At 43.5% G+C, this 26,651-nt stretch overlaps 1 protein-coding gene across 2 annotated transcripts; it reads right to left on the bottom strand.

Annotated features, from left to right (window-relative positions):
* Window positions 1-7,281: 7,281 nt before the first annotated feature.
* On the bottom strand, window positions 7,282-25,256 carry HDDC3 (HD domain containing 3). Of its 2 annotated transcripts, XR_008892449.1 has the most exons (5): window positions 25,056-25,256; window positions 17,543-17,598; window positions 10,337-10,577; window positions 8,661-8,752; window positions 7,778-7,911 (listed from the first exon to the last, which is right to left on the bottom strand). XR_008892449.1 is itself a non-coding variant. In XM_056572024.1 (4 exons), the coding sequence occupies exons 1-4, from the start codon at window positions 25,162-25,164 to the stop codon at window positions 7,781-7,783; spliced, it is 537 nt and encodes a 178-aa protein (XP_056427999.1). In that variant the 5' UTR covers window positions 25,165-25,253; the 3' UTR covers window positions 7,282-7,780. The 2 variants fall into 2 exon arrangements, 1 of the variants encoding a protein (XP_056427999.1); XM_056572024.1 differs by lacking the exon at window positions 8,661-8,752 and having other exon boundaries at window positions 7,282-7,911; window positions 25,056-25,253.
* Between the last annotated feature and the right edge of the window lie 1,395 nt (window positions 25,257-26,651).

Here is a 26,651-nt window from a genome sequence, read left to right as displayed (position 1 = left end):
TTTGGACTCCTGCTGGCCTGGCAGAAGTCCAAAATCAGGAAATTCAGTCTGGAGTACTGAGGGGGGGGGGGGTGTGCAGCCTTAGCCAATCATAACTCATCTCACACACTGAACTGCCATGGGCTGTGTGTAGCAGAGTGAGGCTGGGTTCACATCACGTTTTGTCCCATACGGGACCGCATACGGCAGGGGCAGCTGAAAACTTGGGCTCCCGTATGCCTTCGTATGCGGTCCCGTATGTAATTAATTTCAATGAGCTGACCGGAGTGAAACGCTGACTCCGGTCGGCTCATTTTTGCCCCGTATGCGGTTTTCCCACCGCACCTAAAATCGTGGTCGACTACGATTTTAGGTCCAGTGGAAAACCACATACGGGGCGAAAATGAGCCGACCGGAGTCAGCGTTTCACTCCGGTCAGCTCATTGAAATTAATTACATACGGGACCGCATATGTGCGCGCAAGTTTTCAGCTCCCCCCGCCGTATGCGGTCCAGTATGGGACAAAACGTGATGTGAACCTAGCCTAAGGGTATGTTCACACTGAGGGTTTGGAGAGGAATTTCAGCGAGTAATTCTGCTCGCTTATTCCTCTCCAATTCATTCAGCGGTGCCATACCCCATAGTATGTAGTTAACTTTCCTCTCCTTAGTTCACACTGTCACAGAATTCCGTTCCGCATGAAGAATGAACATGTTCTTTCTTCATGCGGAATTCGGCTCGTAACTCCATAGAAGTAAATGTAAAAATTTTTGGCAGTCTGCCACGCTTCCGCACGGAATTCGCTCATTTTATTGTGTGTCCTATCCCCTTTCATTTCCGCGCGGAAAAAAACCCCGTCATTTTGAGCAGATTTAATCATCGAGAATTCCACAAACATCTTAACCAGTGTGAACATACCCTACCTGTATGGCTTCAGATGATGTCACACCTGTTGGGTAATGCCCCTTTCCAGTCTGTGAACCTGACTGAGCAGAAAATACAGAGCAAGATTAAGGTAGAAAACTAAAAAAATTATAGAAATAAAGGCAGGGGGTGGTTTATCATGATGGGGGCAGTGAACTGAGAGGATTATGACAGGTACTCTTTGTGGTTTCCTGTGTGTTTTTTTCCGGGGAGTGTTTTTTATGGAATAGGGGATAATTTTTTTTCCTTTTTCTGGTGACTTTTGTGTAATTCTGTGTGATTTTTGATTAATAAAGTAGTTTTTTTTTTTTTTTTTAAATTAGTGCATATTATCTATGGTGACATATGTATGTGTAATAGATGTGTAAAGGATTACATGTGTGGACTGATTAGACACTGGGTCTAACAAAAGCCCTCAGAGGCTACTTTTGGGTAGTGTAACTCATTGTGAGAGATTGTTTATCGGGATACATGCTTCTATGATGATTTCAATGACATCTTGTGCAGATGACAGACAGACAGACCACTGGTAGAGAGGATTGTTAGATCTGCTGACAAGCATGAGCAGCTCTCACAGTTATCTAGTCCACCATCTAGACACAGGTGGCACCTTCACTACACATACAGTCTCTGCCTGGACCATTTCTAGGTGCTTAGCAGAAGGAAATTTGGTGTCACAGAGGGAGATTTATCAAAACCCGTCCAGAGGAAAAGTTGCTGTGTTGCCCATAGCAACCAATCAGATCTCTTCTTTCATTTTTAACAAGGCCTATGAAAAATGAAAGAAACGATCTGATTGGTTGCTATGGGCAACTAGGCAACTTTTCCTCTGGACAGGTTTTGATAAATCTCCCCCACTGTGCCTATTACATGTCTTGGCATTGAGAGCCTGCCACTGTCATCTTTATTTGTAGTGGTGTTGTGAAGAAAAACCCGGACTGCTATGGACTGGAACTCTTTGCTCTTTAGCAACGAATACAGGTTATAATTGGGATCCGACAACTTGTTCGGCAGAGGTATAACTTGTAGCTTCTGGGCCCCATGTGCCAATTATAATACTGCTCTTTTATTGGGGAAGATGTGCTTTGGGGTCCCCTTAGGCAGTAGGCCCCGGTGTGACTGCTCCCTCTTCACCCCCTATAGCAGTGGTCTCCAACCTGCTGACCTCCAGATGTTGCAAAACTACAACTCCCAGCATGCCCGGACAGCCGTTGGCTGTCCGGGCATGCTGGGAGTTGTAGTTTTGCAACATCTGGAGGTCCGCAGGTTGGAGACCACTGCCCTATAGCTATGCCCCTAATGTTCGGCTATGGAGGCCTTGTGAGAGCTTCAATCCTGCCTTTTCTGTGGAGCGACACATGGCCCCAACTGATCTGGGAAGCCATTGCATATGATAGTCGGTTGCCCCCAGTAGTGATACGAGAGACATTAACAGAGATATGTACAGGACATCCTGCAGCCACGTGTTGTTTCCAATCTCTTTTAACTGGTATTTTTTCTAGCAGTGTAATGCTCACCCATACATCAAGGGTTTCCCAGGAATGTCTGTGCCAGATTGTTACACTTCCTTGGCCTGCCGGGTTGCCAAATTTATTGCTTACAGAGCATTTATGCCAAGCCAGCTTTGGCATCCTACAAGTGTGCAGAATATAAAGGCCCAGCTACAATATCAGTGTGTTGCAGGATGCCATACAGAACCTCTGTGCCTCCATGCCCAACCATATCTCATCTTGGATCATGGCTAAAGGTGGCCCATCTGCCTACTATAGCCTCCATCCAGTTGTACAGTTTTAAAGGGGTATTCCGGCTTTATATTTCTTTCACCCTATCCAAAGGATAGGGGATAAGATGTATGATCGCAGGGGTCCCACCGCTGGGGACACCCGCGATCTTGGTACAGCCCCCGGCATTCTGTGTCGGATGCTGCCTCAGAGACGGGGACATGACGGCCACGCCCCTAGTGACTTCACACCACGCCCCTCCATTCACGTCTATGCTGGGAGTATTAGTGATATGGGTGGTGATGTCATGTAGCAGGTTGGTCTTGCTAACCTGACATTCCCCTGTGAGCCCAAAAACACTTGTCAAATGTGTTGTTCCCATAGTGTGAAGTGCAGGAATAAGAAATCCAGAAACTTGTATAACATATAAACATCTTGGACCTTTACTGAACTTTCTGTGTAAATCCAAATAAAACAAAACAGTCTCTTTGATAGATACAGAGCATCTGTCACATACAATGACCACATACAATGACCCCCCATAGCCTAGCAGAGGTAAGTGTCCCCACGCCAAACATACCTTTTCCAATCTTTTGTCTCTATATTTTAAAATGTACCTGTCATTAGCAAAAACATTATATAATGTAGAACATAACATTATATGTATATTTTGTAATACACATTGGTTAAAAAATGTGTATATTTTTGACCCTGCAGCTATTGTCTGTGTGTCTCTGTAAAGAGACCAAATATAGGAAGTGTGGGTGGACAAGCAGGTCTCTGTGCAGTGAGGACAAGCAGGGCTCTGTGCAGTGAGGACAAGCAGGTCTCTGTGCAGTGAGGACAAGCAGGGCTCTGTGCACTGAGGACAAGCAGGGCTCTGTGCACTGAGGACAAGCAGGGCTCTGTACACTGAGGACAAGCAGGGCTCTGTGCACTGAGGACAAGCAGGGCTCTGTGCACTGAGGACAAGCAGGGCTCTGTGCACTGAGGACAAGCAGGGCTCTGTGCACTGAGGACAAGCAGGGCTCTGTGCACTGAGGACAAGCAGGGCTCTGTGCACTGAGGACAAGCAGGGCTCTGTGCACTGAGGACAAGCAGGGCTCTGTGCACTGAGGACAAGCAGGGCTCTGTGCACTGAGGACAAGCAGGGCTCTGTACACTGAGGACAAGCAGGGCTCTGTACACTGAGGACAAGCAGGGCTCTGTACACTGAGGACAAGCAGGGCTCTGTACACTGAGGACAAGCAGGGCTCTGTACACTGAGGACAAGCAGGGCTCTGTACACTGAGGACAAGCAGGGCTCTGTACACTGAGGACAAGCAGGGCTCTGTACACTGAGGACAAGCAGGGCTCTGTACACTGAGGACAAGCAGGGCTCTGTGCACTGAGGACATGCAGGGCTCTATGCAGTGAGGACAAGCAGGGCTCTGTATACTGAGGACAAGCAGGGATCTGTACACTGAGGACAAGCAGGGCTCTGTACAAAAATGTTTACTCTATGTCCCACTGAGTCAGAGAGGTATGGCTAGGGGTCCGCTGTGCCCCAGGGTTGCAACACTTCTCTCCACTACGTCGCGCTGCTTTGATTGACACAGGGCTCTCCTGCCAATAGCATGCAGTGTGTGTAAGTGCATGTATTTCTGCAGGTGGCAATTTACTAAATAAATTGATATATTAATATTTTGTAGCCATTTTTTCATTATTTGCATATCATTACCATGTCTAGGGATTTCCATAATTCCACAACTTCTTCTGCGTGCTGCTGCTGACGCTGAGGATGTATTATATACAAGATGCATGAGAGAGACATACATACAGGCATACTTTGTACTTTAGTGGTTTATACAATTGAGACATACGCTTGAGAAAGACCGCAGTTGGCGGTTTAAATGTTGTAATGAAACTTGGGTGAATATACTTCACAGTTTCTCCATTACCTTTGGAGTGCTGTTGGAATCCTGTTTGTGTACAATAGATATATAGATAGAATGCTATGGTGAGAACCGCACAATCAATGAAATAAAGATCACATACCAATTCAGTTTTTTATAAAAAAAACATATGCATTTACCAAATCATCTTTTAAATATTTTCTTTCCAATAAATCATCTATGAAATCCACTGGCTTATAAAAAAAAAAATTAAAAGGCATATTCCTTTTATTATAATGCAAATAAAATAATGACAGGTTATCACAAGCATTTCTCTAAGTGAAAGGTCCAAAAGGCCCTTTTTACTTCACACATAGCAGCATAAAAAAAATGTCAGTGTAATTCAGACAACATTAAAAGGGTACTCCGCTGCTCAGCATTTGGAACAAACTGTTCCAAACGCTGGAGCCGGGAGCTCTTGACGTCATAGCCCCGCCCCTCAATGCAAGTCTATGGGAGGGGGCGTGATGGCTGTGACGTCATGAGGGGCGGGGCTATGACATCACGAGCTCCCGGCTCCAGCGTTCGGAACCGTTTGTTCCAAACGCTGAGCAGCGGAGTACCCCTTTAAGGGTATGTTCACACGGTGGAATTTCACAGAAGAATTCTGCCATAATTTACTGCCTATGAATTTGAATAGGATTCCGTAGTCCCATTTAGACAGCAGAATTTTCACAACGGCATTCCGCAGCAGAAATTCTGCTTTACACAAAACTATAATACCAGTCTAATATTTTGCGGAATTCCACTGCGGAATCACATTAAACTATGGGGCTTGAATTACGGTGGAATTCTGAGAACACAGAAATTCTGCTGGAATTCCGCAATTCTGTTCAACAACCTTTGCTGAATGGAATTTCTGCAAAATTGTAAAATTTCTGCCATGTGACCATAGCCTAAGGATGCAATACATGCAGTTTAAATGCAGCTTAATCAAAACTAAATATAAAAAACTTGAAATGAATGTGTGATTTCTGCCTATTTTGTCACTAATCAGTTGCAGATTTTACCCGATTTCATTGTACTGGATGCACTTTGTAAATTTTTTGTGCAATAACATTAAATAAAACAATTAAATCAATCAAAATGATCTTTCTGCTCACAATTTTATGGTTTATTTATTATTTTATTTATTATGTATAAATGAATGTAATAAATATACTTTACTGATCAAGAGAAAGTTGTGTACTATATTCTTTGTACATTCCTGAGATATAGGGATTTGACTGTCTGCACCTTTCTATATGAATAGTCAGGTAGGTGCCAATTTTTTTTTTTTAAAAAGGCATGGGGATGCAAGGCTCATTCACACGATGGAATTCGGTGGAAATATTTGCTTGGAAATATCTGGTGCCGAAATTAAAATTCCAGACTCCGCTGAAAGTATGAACATGTCAGTTATTTCTGCGAAATCCACTCAAAAAAAAACAATTTCCATCTATGGAGATGGTGCATTTCCAAGCGCGGGCTTTTGCCATGTGAAAGGGCCCTTAGTCTACCATTTACACACCTTTTTTGAATAAAGTTCCCACCCATCTGACTATTTAGGGAAAAGTGCAGATATGGCAAAGGGCGTATCAACAAAATAAAAACAGCATTGGAATTAGAGCACATAAGGCAACATATACTGTACATAATGCTTTAAATACATAGTGGTTTATAGTTATTCAAAATCCATCCCATGTTTATGATCTTGAGCATCTTTAGGCTCATCCAGTATGGGTAAGAAAGTGTTACGGGGGAATATTTAAAAGGGATACTCCGCTGCTCAGCATTTGGAACAAACTGTTCCAAACGCTGGAGCCGGGAGCTTGTGATGCCATAGCCCACCCCCTCATGATGTCACACCCCCTCAATGCAAAACTGTGGGAGGGGGCGTGACGGCTGTCACGCCCCCCCCTCCCATAGACTTGCATTGAGGGGGCGGTGCATGACATCATGAGGGGGTGGCTCTATGACATCATGAGCTCCCGGTACCGTCTCCAGCGTTCGGAACAGTTTGTGCCAAATGCTGAGCAGCGGAGTACCCCTTTAAAGGAGTAAATGTGACTATAACCTAGTCACATAATTTATGCTAGAATGTTAACATGGTCTAACACGCAGCGGTAGTGTGCCATGTAGCATTTTACCGTAAATTGCCAGGGATTTGCAATTCAGTTATTCACCACACGGTTTTTAGAGGGGGAATATGTTAAAAAAAATAAAAAATTATTTTATCGGTAAGAGCCCAATGCCCAATAACGTCAATGTTGCAAAACACCATATAACTCAGGGTGCACTTGCATTTCACAGTTAAAGTGCTTTTTGTGCACTTTTCACAAAATGCGGATTACATATTTAAAGGGGTTATCCTGGGGGTTTAGAACAATGCACATTATACAGTATTAAAGGGGTATTCCAGACAAAAACTTTTTTTTATATATGAACTGGCTCCGGAAAGTAAAACAGATTTGTAAATTACTTCTATTAAAAAAATCTTAATCCTTCCAATAGTTATGAGCTTCTGAAGTTGAGTTGTTGTTTTCTGTCTAACTACTCTCTGATGACTCACGTCCCAGGAGCTGTGTAGCTCCTATGGGGATATTTTCCCATCATGGACAGCTCCCGGGACGTGACATCATCATTGAGCAGTTAGACAGAAAACTTCAGAAGCTAAGAACTATTGGAAGGATTAAGATTTTTTAATAGAAGTAATTTACAATTCTGTTTAACTTTTTGGAGCCAGCTGATATATAAAAAAAAGTTTTTGCCTGGAATACCCCTTTAAACAACATACTAAATAAACCTCTACTTACATCCAGAGCTCCTGCAGTGCCTCCAGTGTTTTGCTCCAGTCCCCAGCTGCAATCCACTTCCTGAGCTGCAGCATGACGTTTGGCCGGATAGATGTTAGGGCCCAGTGTATCATACTGCCTGAGGCAGGACATAGCTGCACCAGTGACTGGCTGAGCCGAAATATGATATACTGGGCCACTTCCAGCCCAAGCGCCATGCTACAGCTCAGGAAGAGGATTACATCTGGGGACAGGAGGACGACACCGAAGGCAGCGGGGAGTGCTGGATGTGAGTAGAGGGTTTTTTATATATACGGTAGAATGGCCATTGTTCTGCCCCCCCCCCCAAACACTTTAAACCGAAAGTGCTTAGAATATTTTTGCTGATGACTTTTGAAAAGTACTTTTTGCAACATCCCATGATGTACCCCTTTCTATTATGTCACATTCATGCTGAAACGCCTCTCTCTTTGAATAGCTGGTTAAGCTGTTCTTCCATCACCACATTTGTGCCTTGTAGACCATTCACAACCTTGAATGCCCAATGGAAATATTCTTGTACTCGTTCTTCTGACCAGCCTACAAAACAAAGTTTAGGTTTAAAGGTTTATACACTGAAAAAACGTAAGTGCATAATAAGAAAAAAAAAAGTTGTAAAAAAACAAACAAAAAACTTTTGCAACAGAAGTAAGGTCTAGGGTAACCAACCAAGTCGAGAAAGTAGGGTACGGAGGAAAGTTACAATATAATATAAAATCCAAGCACTGACTGGCGTCACAGCCTCTCAACTTATCCCAAACAACAAATACAGGACACTATAAATGAGGCTTGTATTGTGTTGATGGGACCTGCAGGGCAGTGAATAGGGAAACTAATTTCAAGAAACAGGTGAATTGCATTATATGTTCATTATGACATATAAAGACTGTACTTAGTAGAAAACAGGTTGGTTGGTACAAAGTGGCATGTGTTTTGTTTTTTGTATTATTGTACTATTTTCTGTTACAACCTGTCGTTAAAAGTGCCTGTTAGGGTTTTTGTTTACACGGCTGAATTTCCATGTGGAATTATATTTTCAATGGGATTGTGCTGTCCCATACAGACAGGGGAATTTCTGCATCGGGCATTCCGCCGTGGAAGTTCCACTAAACGCACAAACATAAAATCTGTTTTATAGTTTGTTACGTGTTTCTTCTTGCTCGTTCTAACGATCAGAGGGGGTCTAAAAACTATGGGAGGATTTAAATCAAGACTGGCATCTCACACACCAGTCTAAACCAATCCCCTGTCAGCGCAGGACTTTGCAGGATTTATGAAGGGGCGCTCACCTCTTAATAAATCCAGTGCATGTAAGGCTGTCCTGTGCAGCAGCCTCAGAAATCTACTCAAGCTGGGCGGAGATTTCAATTGCAATTTACACCTAGAAGAAATAAATTGTGATAAATTTGGGGTGGAGGTACAACTAAACCCCCTGTGTGGAAAGCCACAACCACTCTGAGTGCAGGGTATACTGCCCAAAAGTTGCACAACTTTTACACAAAGTGGCTGCTTGGACACAAATTATGCAACTTTTGAGCAATTTACACTAGGCGATCCAAACTGATCATAGCTTTTGAAATGTTTCTAATAACAGGGACACATTAACCCCTCAATGACACAGGACGTAAATGTACGTCCTGGTGACGTGGTACTTAACGCACCAGGACATACATTTACGTCCTGAGCATAACCGCGGCCATCGGAGCGATGCCGGTATCATGCGCGGCAGGTCCCTGCTGTGGATCGCAGCCAGGGAGCCGCCGGTAATGGCGGACTCCCGCGATCCCCCGGATGTCTGCCATTAACCCCTCAGATGCCGTGATCAATACCGATCACGGCATCTGCAGCATCGCGGTCACTTAACAGGATGATCGGAGCTGCCGAGGGCGATCAGATCATCCTGCACGGAAGACGGAGGTCCCCTCACCTGGCTCCGCTGCCTTCCGGGAGCCTTCTGCTCTGATCTGCCTTCCCGCAGACCAGAGCAGAAGATCACCGATAACCCTGATCAGTGCTGTGTCCTATACATAGTACTGAACAGGATTAGCAATCGAGTGATTGCTTTAAATAGTCCCCTATGGAGACTATTAAAGTGTAAAAATAAAAGTAAAAGTAAAAAAAAATTGAAAAACCCCCTCCCCCAATAAAAACGTAAATTGTCCCATTTTCCTTATTTTACCACCAAAAAGTGTAACAAAAATTATTTTATATACATATTTGGTATCACCGCGAGCGTAAATATCCGAACTATTAAAATAAAATGTAAATGATCCCGTACGGTGAACGGCGTGAACGTAAAAAAAATAAATTTCAAAATAGCTGCTTTTTTATAACATTTTATTCCCAAAAAAATTCATAAAAATTTTTATAAAAGTTTTGTATAAGCAAATACAGTATTAATAAAAGTACAGATCACGCCGCAAAAAATGAGCCCTCATACCACAGCTTATATGGAAAAATGAAAAAGTTATAGGTCTTCAAAATAGGGGGATTTTAAACGTACTAATTTGGTTAAAAAGTTTGCGATTTTTTTTTAAGCGCAACAGTAATAGAAAAAAGTGTATAATCATGGGTATCATTTTAATCGTATTGACCCAGAGAATAAAAAAACACATGTCATTTTTACCATAAATTGTACGGCGTGAAAACAAAACCTTCCAAAATTTGCGGTTTTCTTTTTAATTTACCCACACAAATAGTATTTTTTTGGTTGCGCCATACATTTTATGATAAAGTGAGTGATGGCATTACAACGGACAACTGGTCATCCAAAAAACAAGCCCTCATACTAGTCTGTGGATGAAAATATAAAAGAGTTATGATTTTTTGAAGGGGAGGAGGAAAAAACGAAAACGTAAAAATAAAATTGTCTGAGTCCTTAAAGTCCAAATGGGCTGAGTCCTTAAGGGGTTAAAATGCATTGTGTACTCCATGTATAGGGCAGGAAAGTGCAGTATGTTAGTACCTTGTGGAGTGCTACGGTTCAGGTCCCGCAGATTGTACAACTTGTCGGCTAACTTGACCAACTTAGCTCTGTGGCTGCAGTGCGGGGCGTGCTCTATCTGCAACTGTTTTCTTCTCATCCTTGGCAAGGACTTATCGTCAGTGACCTCTTCTACTACTTTTTTTACCTCAAGCCCAAACTTTTCCTCGATTTCCAAGAATGTTGTGTTTGTATCTTCAACAGTATCATGTAGAAGAGCTGCCTGTGAAACAAATACATGAGGTGAGTATTGTGTTAGTTTGGTAATAAAGGACATAGGGGAGAGACTTCTCAAAACCTGTGCAGACAAAAAGCTTACCAGTTGCCCTTAGCAACCAATAAGATTGCTTCTTTCATTTTTAAAAAGCCCTCTAAAAAATGTAAAAGAAAGGATTAGATTGGTTGCTATGGGCAACTGGTCAGTTTTTCATAAATTTCCCCCATGGTGCTGCAGTGCATCAAAAAAACTATACAATAATCCAAGCAAGGCAAACACCACATAGTGTCTAGATCTGTTTTTGATCATTTTACCTCAGGGAACACAATACTACCATACAAATCATAATATGGCCATACCAAGTCGTATGTGATAAAGTGATGATCACTGTACAGAGCTGAGAAATGTCAGTGCTATATAAAATAAATGATGGGAAAACCTTTTGTGGGTCCTGGCGGAATTAATTCAAACTTCCTATAAACAGTATCTGAAGGGCATCTGCTGGAGATTAAACCATTGCCTTATCCCTTTCCGGCACGGCTAATTTAGATTTTTCGCGTTTCTCCTCCACCTTTTTAGGCCCATAACGAGTTGTGAGGACTTATTTTATTGGCATCAAGTTACCATATAATGTATTTAAAAACGGCTCTGATGCTGGTTATTGACAGTGGGTGTCAGCTGCAGATGGCAGCCACCACCTGCCATGTATGGATAGGGCACGGCTCCTGTGCCCACTTAATATTTTACCACATGACCAACAAGTACCTCATTTGTAAGGAATGGGAGAATGGGGCCGCTTAAAATAGCCGAGAGCTGTGTTCATCTATCTCTAGCAATCCCAAAGACAGGGAAAAGGGCAATAAAGCGTATGTGTGACCTCCACTCCATTAAAATGGGAAAGTTAGGACCCCTATTCTTAAGATCACAATGGGATCCCAGTGGTCATGTCTCAGATATCATCTTTATTTTTTTTTTTTTAAAGAGTTATTATTATTATTATTTATTATTATCTTATTAAGTGATAGGAGCATTATCACTAAAAAAGTTTTCCCTGCACAGTGGCTCTCCCAGCAGTATACCCCTCTTTACTTCAAGAGAACTGTACCCTAGTTCCCTGCACAGCGGCTCTCCCAGCAGTATACCCCTCTTTACTTCAAGAGAACTGTACCCTAGTTCCCTGCACAGCGGCTCTCCCAGCAGTATACCCCTCTTTACTTCAAGAGAACTGTACCCTAGTTCCCTGCACAATGGCTCTCCCAGCAGTATACCCCTCTTTACTTCAAGAGAACTGTACCCTAGTTCCCTGCACAGCGGCTCTCCCAGCAGTATACCCCTCTTTACTTCAAGAGAACTGTACCCTAGTTCCCTGCACAGCGGCTCTCCCAGCAGTATACCCCTCTTTATTTCAAGAGAACTGTACCCTAGTTCCCTGCACAGCGGCTCTCCCAGCAGTATACCCCTCTTTACTTCAAGAGAACTGTACCCTAGTTCCCTGCACAGCGGCTCTCCCAGCAGTATACCCCTCTTTACTTCAAGAGAACTGTACCCTAGTTCCCTGCACAGCGGCTCTCCCAGCAGTATACCCCTCTTTACTTCAAGAGAACTGTACCCTAGTTCCGTGCACAGCGGCTCTCCCAGAAGTATACCCCTCTTTACTTCAAGAGAACTGTACCCTAGTTCCGTGCACAGCGGCTCTCCCAGCAGTATACCCCTCTTTACTTCAAGAGAACTGTACCCTAGCTCCCTGCACAGAGGCTCTCCCAGCAGTATACCCCTCTTTACTTCAAGAGAACTGTACCCTAGTTCCCTGCACAGCGGCTCTCCCAGCAGTATACCCCTCTTTACTTCAAGAGAACTGTACCCTAGCTCCCTGCACAATGGCTCTCCCAGCAGTATACCCCTCTTTACTTCAAGAGAACTGTACCCTAGTTCCGTGCACAGCGGCTCTCCCAGCAGTATACCCCTCTTTACTTCAAGAGAACTGTACCCTAGTTCCCTGCACAGCGGCTCTCCCAGCAGTATACCCCTCTTTACTTCAAGAGAACTGTACCCTAGTTCCCTGCACAGCGGCTCTCCCAGCAGTATACCCCTCTTTACTTCAAGAGAACTGTACCCTAGTTCCCTGCACAGCGGCTCTCCCAGCAGTATACCCCTCTTTACTTCAAGAGAACTGTACCCTAGTTCCCTGCACAGCGGCTCTCCCAGCAGTATACCCCTCTTTACTTCAAGAGAACTGTACCCTAGTTCCCTGCACAGCGGCTCTCCCAGCAGTATACCCCTCTTTACTTCAAGAGAACTGTACCCTAGTTCCCTGCACAGCGGCTCTCCCAGCAGTATACCCCTCTTTACTTCAAGAGAACTGTACCCTAGTTCCCTGCACAGCGGCTCTCCCAGCAGTATACCCCTCTTTACTTCAAGAGAACTGTACCCTAGTTCCCTGCACAGCGGCTCTCCCAGCAGTATACCCCTCTTTACTTCAAGAGAACTGTACCCTAGTTCCCTGCACAGCGGCTCTCCCAGCAGTATACCCCTCTTTACTTCAAGAGAACTGTACCCTAGTTCCGTGCACAGCGGCTCTCCCAGCAGTATACCCCTCTTTACTTCAAGAGAACTGTACCCTAGTTCCGTGCACAGCGGCTCTCCCAGCAGTATACCCCTCTTTACTTCAAGAGAACTGTACCCTAGCTCCCTGCACAGAGGCTCTCCCAGCAGTATACCCCTCTTTACTTCAAGAGAACTGTACCCTAGTTCCCTGCACAGCGGCTCTCCCAGCAGTATACCCCTCTTTACTTCAAGAGAACTGTACCCTAGCTCCCTGCACAATGGCTCTCCCAGCAGTATACCCCTCTTTACTTCAAGAGAACTGTACCCTAGTTCCGTGCACAGCGGCTCTCCCAGCAGTATACCCCTCTTTACTTCAAGAGAACTGTACCCTAGTTCCCTGCACAGCGGCTCTCCCAGCAGTATACCCCTCTTTACTTCAAGAGAACTGTACCCTAGTTCCCTGCACAGCGGCTCTCCCAGCAGTATACCCCTCTTTACTTCAAGAGAACTGTACCCTAGTTCCCTGCACAATGGCTCTCCCAGCAGTATACCCCTCTTTACTTCAAGAGAACTGTACCCTAGTTCCCTGCACAGCGGCTCTCCCAGCAGTATACCCCTCTTTACTTCAAGAGAACTGTACCCTAGTTCCCTGCACAGCGGCTCTCCCAGCAGTATACCCCTCTTTACTTCAAGAGAACTGTACCCTAGTTCCCTGCACAGCGGCTCTCCCAGCAGTATACCCCTCTTTATTTCAAGAGAACTGTACCCTAGTTCCCTGCACAGCGGCTCTCCCAGCAGTATACCCCTCTTTACTTCAAGAGAACTGTACCCTAGTTCCCTGCACAGCGGCTCTCCCAGCAGTATACCCCTCTTTACTTCAAGAGAACTGTACCCTAGTTCCCTGCACAGCGGCTCTCCCAGCAGTATACCCCTCTTTACTTCAAGAGAACTGTACCCTAGTTCCCTGCACAGCGGCTCTCCCAGCAGTATACCCCTCTTTACTTCAAGAGAACTGTACCCTAGTTCCCTGCACAGCGGCTCTCCCAGCAGTATACCCCTCTTTACTTCAAGAGAACTGTACCCTAGCTCCCTGCACAATGGCTCTCCCAGCAGTATACCCCTCTTTACTTCAAGAGAACTGTACCCTAGTTCCCTGCACAGCGGCTCTCCCAGCAGTATACCCCTCTTTACTTCAAGAGAACTGTACCCTAGTTCCCTGCACAGCGGCTCTCCCAGCAGTATACCCCTCTTTACTTCAAGAGAACTGTACCCTAGTTCCCTGCACAGCGGCTCTCCCAGCAGTATACCCCTCTTTACTTCAAGAGAACTGTACCCTAGTTCCCTGCACAGCGGCTCTCCCAGCAGTATACCCCTCTTTACTTCAAGAGAACTGTACCCTAGCTCCCTGCACAGCGGCTCTCCCAGCAGTATACCCCTCTTTACTTCAAGAGAACTGTACCCTAGTTCCCTGCACAGCGGCTCTCCCAGCAGTATACCCCTCTTTACTTCAAGAGAACTGTACCCTAGTTCCCTGCACAGCGGCTCTCCCAGCAGTATACCCCTCTTTACTTCAAGAGAACTGTACCCTAGCTCCCTGCACAATGGCTCTCCCAGCAGTATACCCCTCTTTACTTCAAGAGAACTGTACCCTAGTTCCCTGCACAGCGGCTCTCCCAGCAGTATACCCCTCTTTACTTCAAGAGAACTGTACCCTAGTTCCGTGCACAGCGGCTCTCCCAGCAGTATACCCCTCTTTACTTCAAGAGAACTGTACCCTAGTTCCGTGCACAGCGGCTCTCCCAGCAGTATACCCCTCTTTACTTCAAGAAAACTGTACCCTAGTTCCCTGCACAATGGCTCTCCCAGCAGTATACCCCTCTTTACTTCAAGAGAACTGTACCCTAGTTCCCTGCACAGCGGCTCTCCCAGCAGTATACCCCTCTTTACTTCAAGAGAACTGTACCCTAGCTCCCTGCACAGCGGCTCTCCCAGCAGTATACCCCTCTTTACTTCAAGAGAACTGTACCCTAGTTCCCTGCACAGCGGCTCTCCCAGCAGTATACCCCTCTTTACTTCAAGAGAACTGTACCCTAGTTCCCTGCACAGCGGCTCTCCCAGCAGTATACCCCTCTTTACTTCAAGAGAACTGTACCCTAGTTCCGTGCACAGCGGCTCTCCCAGCAGTACACCCCTCTTTAATTCAAGAGAACTGTACCCTAGTTCCCTGCACAGCGGCTCTCCCAGCAGTATACCCCTCTTTACTTCAAGAGAACTGTACCCTAGTTCCCTGCACAGCGGCTCTCCCAGCAGTATACCCCTCTTTACTTCAAGAGAACTGTACCCTAGTTCCGTGCACAGCGGCTCTCCCAGCAGTATACCCCTCTTTACTTCAAGAGAACTGTACCCTAGTTCCCTGCACAGTGGCTCTCCCAGCAGTATACCCCTCTTTACTTCAAGAGAACTGTACCCTAGCTCCCTGCACAGCGGTTGGCCATAAGTGCTGCATTAAGGGAAAAAAGCAATGAAGATGTAGTGATAAAGCAGCACTGCAGGCACTACCTTCTGTGGATAAGTGGGGGTTCCACAGGTTAACCCACCGACAATCATAAAATTATGGCATAGCCTGGTAATATGCCAACATTGTATAATATAGAAATAGCCCTTTAACCCCTTGCCGCAAACGGATGTTGATTAAAGGGTACCTCTCATCAAATAAACTTTTGATATATTTTAGATTAATGAATGTTGAATAACTTTCCAATAGCATGATAATGAAAAATATGCTTCTTTCTATTGTATTTTTCCCGATCAGTCCTGTCAGCAAGCATTTCTGACTCATGCTGGAGTCCTAAACACTCAGAGCTGCCAGCCTGCTTTGTTCACAGCCAAACAGGCTGTGAACAGAGCAGGCTGGCAGCTCTGAGTGTTCTCCTTTGTGAACAAAGCAGACTGGCAGCTCGTAGTGTTTAGGACTCCAGAATGAGTCTGATATGCTTGCTGCCAGGACTGGTAGGGAGACCCCTAGTGGTCATTTCTTCAAAGTGGAAAATTAAATAGAAAGAAGCATATATTTTTTAATAACATGCAATTGTAAAGTTATTCTGGATACATTAATCTATAATATATCAAAAGTTTTTTTGATGAGAGGTACCCTTTAACATCCATCTGCGGCTCCCGAGGTATGAGGCGCGCTCAGCAGGTGTGTGCACATCATATCGGTGGATCCCGGTTGCTAAAAGCAAACAGGACCCACGGCTAATGCCGGTCATCGCGATCGAGCTGATGTCTGGCATTAACCCTTTAGACGCAGCGATAAAACTTGATTGTCACGTCTAAAACTAAAGTAAACATTGCTGGTTAGCTCAGTGGTTCTGTTTGGGACCGCCGCAGTGAAATCACGGCGTCCCAAACAGCTTGCAGGACATCGCCGAATGACTGCTCCATGCCCGAGATCCAGACAGGAGCAGTCAAGCGGCGATAACACTGATCAATGCCTTGCTATTGCATGCCAGTGATCGGTGTAGAAAATCAGTGTGTGCAATGTTGTGATTTAACCCCTTCCCTAATAAAAGTTTGAATCACCCCCCTTTTCCCATTTAAAAAAAACTGTGTAAACAAAAATAAACATGTGGTATCGCAGCGTGCGTAAATGTCCGAATTATAAAAATATATTGTTAATTAAACTGCACAGTCAATGGTGTACACGTTATAAAAAGTGACCAAAAATACGATATTTTGGACTTTGGAATTTTTTTACCATAAAAAAAATGAATAAAAAGTGATCAAAAAGTCCAATCAAAACAGAAATGGTACAGATAAAAACTTCAGATCATGGCTCAAAAAACGAGTCATCATACCGCCCCTGATACGGAAAAATAAAAAAAAATTATAGGGGTCGGAAGAGGAAATTTTTCAACGTATTAATTTTGGTGCATGTAGTTATAATTTATTTTTTGTAGTAAAAGAAAATTAAACCTATATAAATTGGGTATCCTTGCGACTGTATGGACCTAAAGAATAAATATAAGGTGCAATTTTTACCGAAAACTGCACTGCGTAGAAACGGAAGACTCAAAAAATTACAAAATGGCTTTTTTTTTTCTATTTTGCCCCACAAATAATTTTTTTCTGGTTTGTGCCGTAGATTTTGTAGTCAAATTATTAATGGTATTACAAAGTAAAACTGTTGGCGCAAAGAACAAGCCCTCATGTGGATTTTTTGGTGGAAAACTGAAAGTGTTATGATTTTTAGAAGGGGAGGAGGAAAAAACAAAAGTGCAAAAATGAAAAATCGCCAAAAGGGAAGGGGTTAATATGCATGTTGGAGTAAAAACAAAGAAGACATGTGCAATGTTTTTAAAAAAGTAATTGTTTACAAAGACAGAATATTGAAATATGAAATGCGCAAAATTTACACAAATCTTTACCTGCAGCACCACAAGATCACTGATCCCAGCCTCGTGAGAGAGTATCCTGGCAACACCTACATGTAAATCACAAAAAGTGACAAGTTATTACTAAATAAGAATATAGGAGAAACATTACCCACTGACAACATACAGGAAGCAGGGGCACAACATAAATGTACAAGTGTACAACTGTTTAACCCTGCAAGCTCATATGCCGAATAACCTATAATATATTCACATGCAGCATAACCTATACTATACTCACATAAGGCATAACCTATACTATACTCACATACGGCATAACCTATACTATACTCACATACAGCATAACCTATACTATACTCACATAAGGCATAACCTATACTATACTCACATACGGCATAACCTATACTATACTCACATACAGCATAACCTATACTATACTCACATACGGCATAACCTATACTATACTCACATAAGGCATAACCTATACTATACTCACATAAGGCATAACCTATACTATACTCACATACGGCATAACCTATACTATACTCACATACGGCATAACCTATACTATACTCACATGCAGCATAACCTATACTATACTCACATGCGGCATAACCTATACTATACTCACATACGGCATAACCTATACTATACTCACATACGGCATAACCTATACTATACTCACATACGGCATAACCTATACTATACTCACATACGGCATAACCTATACTATACTCACATACAGCATAACCTATACTATACTCACATACGGCATAACCTATACTATACTCACATAAGGCATAACCTATACTATACTCACATAAGGCATAACCTATACTATACTCACATACGGCATAACCTATACTATACTCACATACGGCATAACCTATACTATACTCACATGCAGCATAACCTATACTATACTCACATGCGGCATAACCTATACTATACTCACATACGGCATAACCTATACTATACTCACATACGGCATAACCTATACTATACTCACATACGGCATAACCTATACTATACTCACATACGGCATAACCTATACTATACTCACATACGGCATAACCTATACTATACTCACATACGGCATAACCTATACTATACTCACATACGGCATAACCTATACTATACTCACATACGGCATAACCTATACTATACTCACATACAGCATAACCTATACTATACTCACATACAGCATAACCTATACTATACTCACATACAGCATAACCTACACTATACTCACATACGGCATAACCTACACTATACTCACATACGGCATAACCTACACTATACTCACATACGGCATAACCTATACTATACTCACATACGGCATAACCTATACTATACTCACATACAGCATAACCTATACTATACTCACATACAGCATAACCTATACTATACTCACATACGGCATAACCTATACTATACTCACATACGGCATAACCTATACTATACTCACATACGGCATAACCTATACTATACTCACATACGGCATAACCTAGACTATACTCACATACGGCATAACCTATACTATACTCACATACGGCATAACCTATACTATACTCACATGCGGCATAACCTATACTATACTCACATGCGGCATAACCTATACTATACTCACATACGGCATAACCTATACTATACTCACATACGGCATAACCTATACTATACTCACATACGGCATAACCTATACTATACTCACATACGGCATAACCTATACTATACTCACATACGGCATAACCTATACTATACTCACATACAGCATAACCTATACTATACTCACATACGGCATAACCTATACTATACTCACATACGGCATAACCTATACTATACTCACATACGGCATAACCTATACTATACTCACATACGGCATAACCTATACTATACTCACATACGGCATAACCTAGACTATACTCACATACGGCATAACCTATACTATACTCACATACGGCATAACCTATACTATACTCACATGCAGCATAACCTATACTATACTCACATGCGGCATAACCTATACTATACTCACATACGGCATAACCTATACTATACTCACATACGGCATAACCTATACTATACTCACATACGGCATAACCTATACTATACTCACATACGGCATAACCTATACTATACTCACATACGGCATAACCTATACTATACTCACATGCGGCATAACCTATACTATACTCACATGCGGCATAACCTATACTATACTCACATACGGCATAACCTATACTATACTCACATACGGCATAACCTATACTATACTCACATACGGCATAACCTATACTATACTCACATACGGCATAACCTATACTATACTCACATACGGCATAACCTATACTATACTCACATACGGCATAACCTATACTATACTCACATGCAGCATAACCTATACTATACTCACATGCAGCATAACCTATACTATACTCACATAAGGCATAACCTATACTATACTCACATGCAGCATAACCTATACTATACTCACATACGGCATAACCTATACTATACTCACATGCAGCATAACCTATACTATACTCACATACGGCATAACCTATACTATACTCACATGCGGCATAACCTATACTATACTCACATGCAGCATAACCTATACTATACTCACATACGGCATAACCTATACTATACTCACATACGGCATAACCTATACTATACTCACATACGGCACAACCTATACTATACTCACATACGGCATAACCTATACTATACTCACATACGGCATAACCTATACTATACTCACATGCAGCATAACCTATACTATACTCACATACGGCATAACCTATACTATACTCACATACAGCATAACCTATACTATACTTATAGTCCATGTGTGAATCTTCCTTTTGGGGAAGACTCTAGTATGGCTTATATAAGCATTTTTTGTTACTTTCTGTGCGAGAGCTCATTTCAATACTTTTTTTTTCCCTTGGAGCATTGTCTGAAAGTAAGAGTTAATACACCACTGGATCTCTTCAATGAGGATCTGTACTCCCTGAGCTCCAAAATACATTTGAATATAAAGCACTGTTTTAAAAAAAAAAAAACATTCTATTTATGCAGTGACTCTAGGGTACAGTCCAACATTGCAGCTATTACATGATGACAAAATCAAAACTACATATGCTGCAATTACCGGCAACGTGGGATCAGTACACTTAAAGAGGCACTGTCATTATGAAAAAAACTTTTTATATTTTTTAGTACTACTGATAAAATGACTTTAAAAAAAAAAATATATACATATAAAAAAATTTAATTTTACAAAAATAAATAATAAATCATGAATGAAAATAGCCGCCACTAGGGGTCATCGGTCTTTATGTACACAGACTACTCTGTATTTTGCAATATACTGAATACCGGCTGTAACGTGTGTTGGTATCCAGTATAGGAGATCACCATTGCACCACTACAGCCTTCAGTTGTTCCTAAACTACAACTGATTATGGGAGTTGTACTTTTGCAACAACTGGGGATACAATCTTTGTAAAACTCTGTTTTAGAGCTGTGTATCCTCCAGCTGTGTGCCTCCAGCTCTTGTAAAACTACAAAAGGATGTGTGGGCATGCTGGGAGTTGTAGTTTTGCGACAGCTAAAGGCAACACTGCTCTTACACAATGCTTTATAAACACTGCAGCTCAAGCTGTTGCAAAACTACAACTCCCAGCATGCTTGTACTGCCAAAGCTTTCTCTGACTCCTGAATGAAAATAAAGCTTATCAGGCATTCAGGAGTATATGAAAGCAGAATGAGACACATAGTGACAGCTATGTTGATTAGCATCCAGCTTTACTAGGAACAGATACAAAATGTATGCATGAAAACTACTGTGCAGTGATTTGCAGACTGCCAGGTGCTCCCAGACTCAGAGCAGATGAGTCATCACAGTGAGGGAGAGAGACGGACACGCCTCCTCCATAAGGCAAGATCACAAAGCAAGTGAGCAAGATATAAATGCTTTTTGTTAGGGATATCTAGGTCCTAGACACACAAAAATTATATGTACATGATCAGGATTAGTAACATATCACTTTTTTTTTTGCACTCTGACAGGTACACTTTAAAGTGTACCTAACATCTGACATCTCAGGCTATGTTCACACGGCTGAATATTTGCTTGCCTGGAAAACACGGCTAGATATGGTGGCGCTAGGACCTTTATAGACGGCAATGCATTTCTGAGTGGATTCTGCAAAATTATTCTTTCAAACTTAGGCATGTATGCGGTGCAGCAGAATTTTATTGAACGCAATGGGACTCTGCTGCAACTGAGCAGAATTTGTCAACCGGATTACACTTGGAAATTCTGTCATGTGACTATGGTCTCATAGAGACCAGAAGTTTGGAGGGCTGTGTGCTAAAGCGAAGGGGCAGATGCACTCAGCTGAGCGCTGTGCCCCTTCCATTCTGTCTGGCTCTCCTTAGAGTGTATGGATCCTTATAAAGTCTACAGGACTTTCCAAGCAGAAACAAATGGGCACAGCACTCTTCCCTTTAATTTAGTAATCGTGAAGGTCTCAACACCTGGATTCCTATTGGTCAAAATGTCTTACGTGTCCCTCTTGTTAGGTTCACATATGTGTTCTTCTGCTCACTCATTGAAGGAAGGAAAAAAAATAGGGTTAGCAAGTCCATTGCATGCCAGACACCAACAGTACCCAATGTGCCCCACTGACTAATTGGGTCTGTAGTTTCAGATGACAAAAAAAGCTCAGCATGCGCTGCTATTCTGTCCAGAACCCAACAGAGCCTCCAATACAACCTAGCCTTTGAGATTAAGAAGTTTTTCTAAATACTGTAGATACTCTTTAAGGGCTCGTCCTCACGGGCAGATTTGATTGAACGGGGGCAGGCTCACATGGCAGATTTTTTACAGCGGAATTTCCTCTGCAGAAAATCTGCTGCAGACCCTATTGACTTCAGATTCCGGAAATTCCGCTACCAAAAATTTGCAGTGTACAGCCCGTGCCTATTAAAACTCGCAATGGGAAATACACTGCAAGTTCACAATCAAATCCGCCCGTGTGAACGAGCCCAAAATTGTTACTCCAATTTCCAAAAGGTAGCCTCTATCCACAGGTGGGATCCCCATGGATTATGAAAATGGAGAAAAACTGTACTCCCAAATGAATAGAGTGCCCCAGGCATGCGGACAGCACTCCGTTCATTCTCTAGGGCAGTGGTCTCCAACCTGTGGACCTCCAGATGTTGCAAAACTACAACTCCCAGCATGCCCGGACAGCCAACGGCTGTCCGGGCATGCTGGGAGTTGTAGTTTTGCAACATTTGGATGTCCGCAGATTGGAGACCACTGCTCTAGGGAGTGAACACTGCTGAGGTCAGTACAGAGTGAATGAACAGAGTGCTGGCCGTGCATGCAAAGTGTGCGGCATTCATTTGAGGGTACAATTTTCCTCTGTTCTTGTGAGCAGAGGGGGTCCCATTGGTTGAACAGCTTGTTATCCTCTATCCCAGTGGTGTCAAACTGTGGTCCTCCAGATGTTGCAAAACTTCAACTCCGAGCATGCTGGGAGTTGAAGTTTAGCAACATCTGGAGGCCCACAGTTTGACACCACTACTCTATCCTGTCCATAAGGAATAACTTTTGGAGATGGGAATACACCTTTAATAATTCTAATATGACAATCCAAACCATTGCTCTAAGAACATAACAGATGTGAATAAAAGTACATGAATTTCCAATACATTATTCCAGCTGGCCACTCCAATCTCCACAACTTAGGATACTATCACACACATTGGAAATGCTGCAGATTTTAAACCACAGTATCTGCAGAAAATCTGCAGCATTTTCTCGGCATAGACCGGTTTTAGGCTTATCATGATTGGGGCATACAGCAGCCACATCTGGCGTTAGAGTTTGAAAATTGGCTGCAGTATCCCCATTGATGTCAATGAGCCGGACGAAGTTGGATAGTGACGGCAGTCGGGTCATTTTTGGACAGTATCCACTTGGGTTCCCGGACTGAAAACCGTGGTCTGCTGCTGTTTCAGTCCGGCAACTAAAATAGATATGGTATGAAAATAAACTCCGTCGGACTCATTTAAAGGATTGGTGGACGGCGCGGGTGCGGCAGAGATATGGCAGCAGCGGATTTTAAATTCTGCTCTCTGTCCCAATGTTAATGCGTTAAGTAATACGGCTACATCATTGTGTGCTATGCATTTGTATTACTGCTATGAGTCTCAGCCTGACCGCTGTCAGTTTGGGTAAGGCTGCGTTCACATCTCGTTTTTGCAATACGGTTGCCGTATCCGGTTTCAGCAAAAAAAAACAAAAAAAAAACGTATTGAACCGTATTTCAAATCCTACGCATAGACATTATGTTGACAACCGTATGACAACCGTAGCATCTGGTTGCGTACGTTTTGCTTCATTTACGGTTGAATGCGTTTTTTTTCCGCACACAAAATCATAGTCTACTACGGTTTGAAGTCCGATTGAAAAACCGTATCCAACCTGTATACCGTTATTTTAAAATACAGTTCTATGGTAACCGTATGTGCGTACGGTTACATCCGGTTTGCCCAATACTGTTTTTCTTTTTTTTTGGAAATTCAATAAAAAAAAAAACTTTATTTAAAATATTGACAAACATAAAACCGTATCTATTTCTTTTCAAGGAAAATGTATTAAAACTTATGCAAACGGACATCCGTTTTCAAACCGTATACCGTTTAAAAACGTATACGGTTGCATACGTTTTGGTCCAGTTTGGAGACATACGCTTTTTGTACAGAAACGGGATACGGGACCCGTATTGCAAAAGCGAGATGTGAATGCAGCCTAAGTTAACGTGGTTGGGCACGCACAGTAATTTGGATGCAAAAAGGTGGCCGTTTTACAGCCACATGAAACCTGCCATAATGTGACATGCTGCAAACGTAAAATCTGCACTACCGATTCTGTGCTTCAGATTTAGAGGGGTATTCTGGCCAAATACATCGTATCCCCTATCCAAACCACAGGGGATAAGAGGTCTTATCGCCGGCCGAAACGCCCCCTCCCATAGACATGAATGATGGTGGCGTGATTTCTCGAGGGGGGGTGGTGTAACATCATGACTCCAGTCCCGGAAAAACACGCATAGAATGTGGGCGCTGCACAGAGATTGCGGGGTTCCCCTAGCAGGACCCCCCTCCCACGATCAGACGTCTTATGAATAGGGGATAAGATGTATTTGGCCGGAATACCCCTTTAAACGTCCTATATGTCATTTACCTAGGCTGATGATGGAACATAGTAAGGGGGAAGATTCATCAAATCCTGTGCGATCTGATTGGTTGCTATGGGCAATTCTTCCTCTGCACAAGTTTTGAAGAACCTTCCCCTATAATTTGTGTTCAATAGACAGTGAATACAGTCACATGACCTGCATTGTTGCTATGAGGTCACATGATGTCCTACAGAAAACATGAAGAAGCCCCTCGAATAGTATGGAAGCCGCACAGGGTCACACGCGGGGTGACGTCATCCCCGGCACTGACCGCCGCTCTTTACCTATGGGGTGATTTATATAAGGCGTCTGCTCTGCGTCTTTCCTCCTTTGCGCTTTATGCTTTTCAGCAGCAAAGTTCACCGTCTCTAGAATAAGAGCAACGTCCGACATATTCCTGACTGCGAGCTCGACCGGTATCTACGTAGTTACTATCAATGCACAGTATTTCACCCCAGTGTGAACACGCCCCTATCACGTGCGATGCACAGTATGTCACCCCAGTGTGAACACGCCCCTATCACGTGCGATGCACAGTATGTCACCTCAGTGTGAACACGCCCCTATCACGTGCGACCTCTCCCCGGGCCCGGAAATGGCGCTCAGCAGTCAAACCGGTCACAACGGTGGGAGGAGCTTGTGTTCGGATGTCATAGGGGCGCGTGCACACTGCTGGGAAAATACAATGCGTTATAGACTGAGAGACGAAGGCTCAGTGTGCCTCCAGCTGTTTCAAAACTACAACTCCCAGCATGCCCGCACAGCCAAAGGCTGTGCGGGCATGCTGGGAGTTGTAGTTTTGAAACAGCTGGAGGCACACCTTGGGAAACACTGCTGGAGACAATCATAGAAAAACGTGAGGGCAAATGAATAGGAGTGCCCCCCATGTATAATGGTGCAGGGCTGAGACCCCAGTATTGGAGGAATGAGTACTCAAAGTACTCTTGTCCATGACAAAGAAAAGTTCCTTGCTGGAATTCTTTTTCTGCTCCATGCTGAAATGCAGATTTTGTTGCAGATACTGGCAGATTTGGGAAAAAAAATACAAAATCCCAATTAAGGGTGCATTCACACCACGTTTTTGAAATATAGTTCTCATATACATTTTTCAATGTGAAAACCGTACGGAACAGTATTGAAAACTGTATGCATTGACTCTCCATTGCCAAAAGATGCATCCAGTTGCATTCGTTTTGCGTCTTTTTGTACATTATTTGTACATTATTTTCCGTACCCAAAACCGTAGCCTACCACGATTTTTGGTCCAGGTGAAAAACCGTATTGAAACCGTATACGTTTTTTGTTTTTTTTTAAACATGGGAGTCAATGGGAACTGTAGAGAACCGTATGTGCGTACGGATCCTTCCAGTTTGCACTAGGGGAAAATGTGCGATTGCGATTTTGGGCCTAAATATTGCGATTTCAATATGCGATGCAGTATAATAAAAAAAAAATTGTGAAATCCCCCCATTTCATGTCCAATCGCCCCCATTTCACATCTACCCACCCATTTTATGCCCACCGCCTATTCCACATCCCCCCCTGTCACATTCTCCCCCCCTTGTCACATCCCCCCCCCTTGTCACATTCCCTCTTGTCACATTCTCCTCCCCCTTGTGACACCCCCTGTCACATTCCCCCTTGTCACATTCTCCTCCCCCTATTCACACCCCCTGTCACATTCTCCTCCCCCTTGTCACATTCCCCCCCCTTGTCACATTCTCCTCCGCTGTCACATCCCCCCTTGTCACATTCTCCTCCCCTGTCACATTCTCCCCCCCCCCCCATGTCACATTCTCCTCCCGTCACATTCTTCCCCCTTGTCACATTCTCCTCCCCTGTCACATTCTCCCCCCCCCCATGTCACATTCTCCTCCCGT

The sequence above is a fragment of the Hyla sarda genome, chromosome 4, assembly GCF_029499605.1.
Source record: "Hyla sarda isolate aHylSar1 chromosome 4, aHylSar1.hap1, whole genome shotgun sequence".
NCBI lineage: Eukaryota > Metazoa > Chordata > Amphibia > Anura > Hylidae > Hyla > Hyla sarda.
This window is presented reverse-complemented; position numbering and strand designations above follow the sequence as displayed.

Bases quoted from the DNA above. Each gene is read 5' to 3' on its own strand.
- HDDC3 (XM_056572024.1), bottom strand. From the start codon at position 25,164: ATGTCGGACGTTGCTCTTATTCTAGAGACGGTGAACTTTGCTGCTGAA. The intron at 10,578-17,542 runs GTAAAGATTTGT...TTTGTTTCACAG, and splicing joins GTGATCTTGTGGTGCTGCAG to GCAGCTCTTCTACATGATAC. The intron at 7,912-10,336 runs GTACTAACATAC...TTTGTTTTGTAG, and splicing joins GAACCGTAGCACTCCACAAG to GCTGGTCAGAAGAACGAGTA.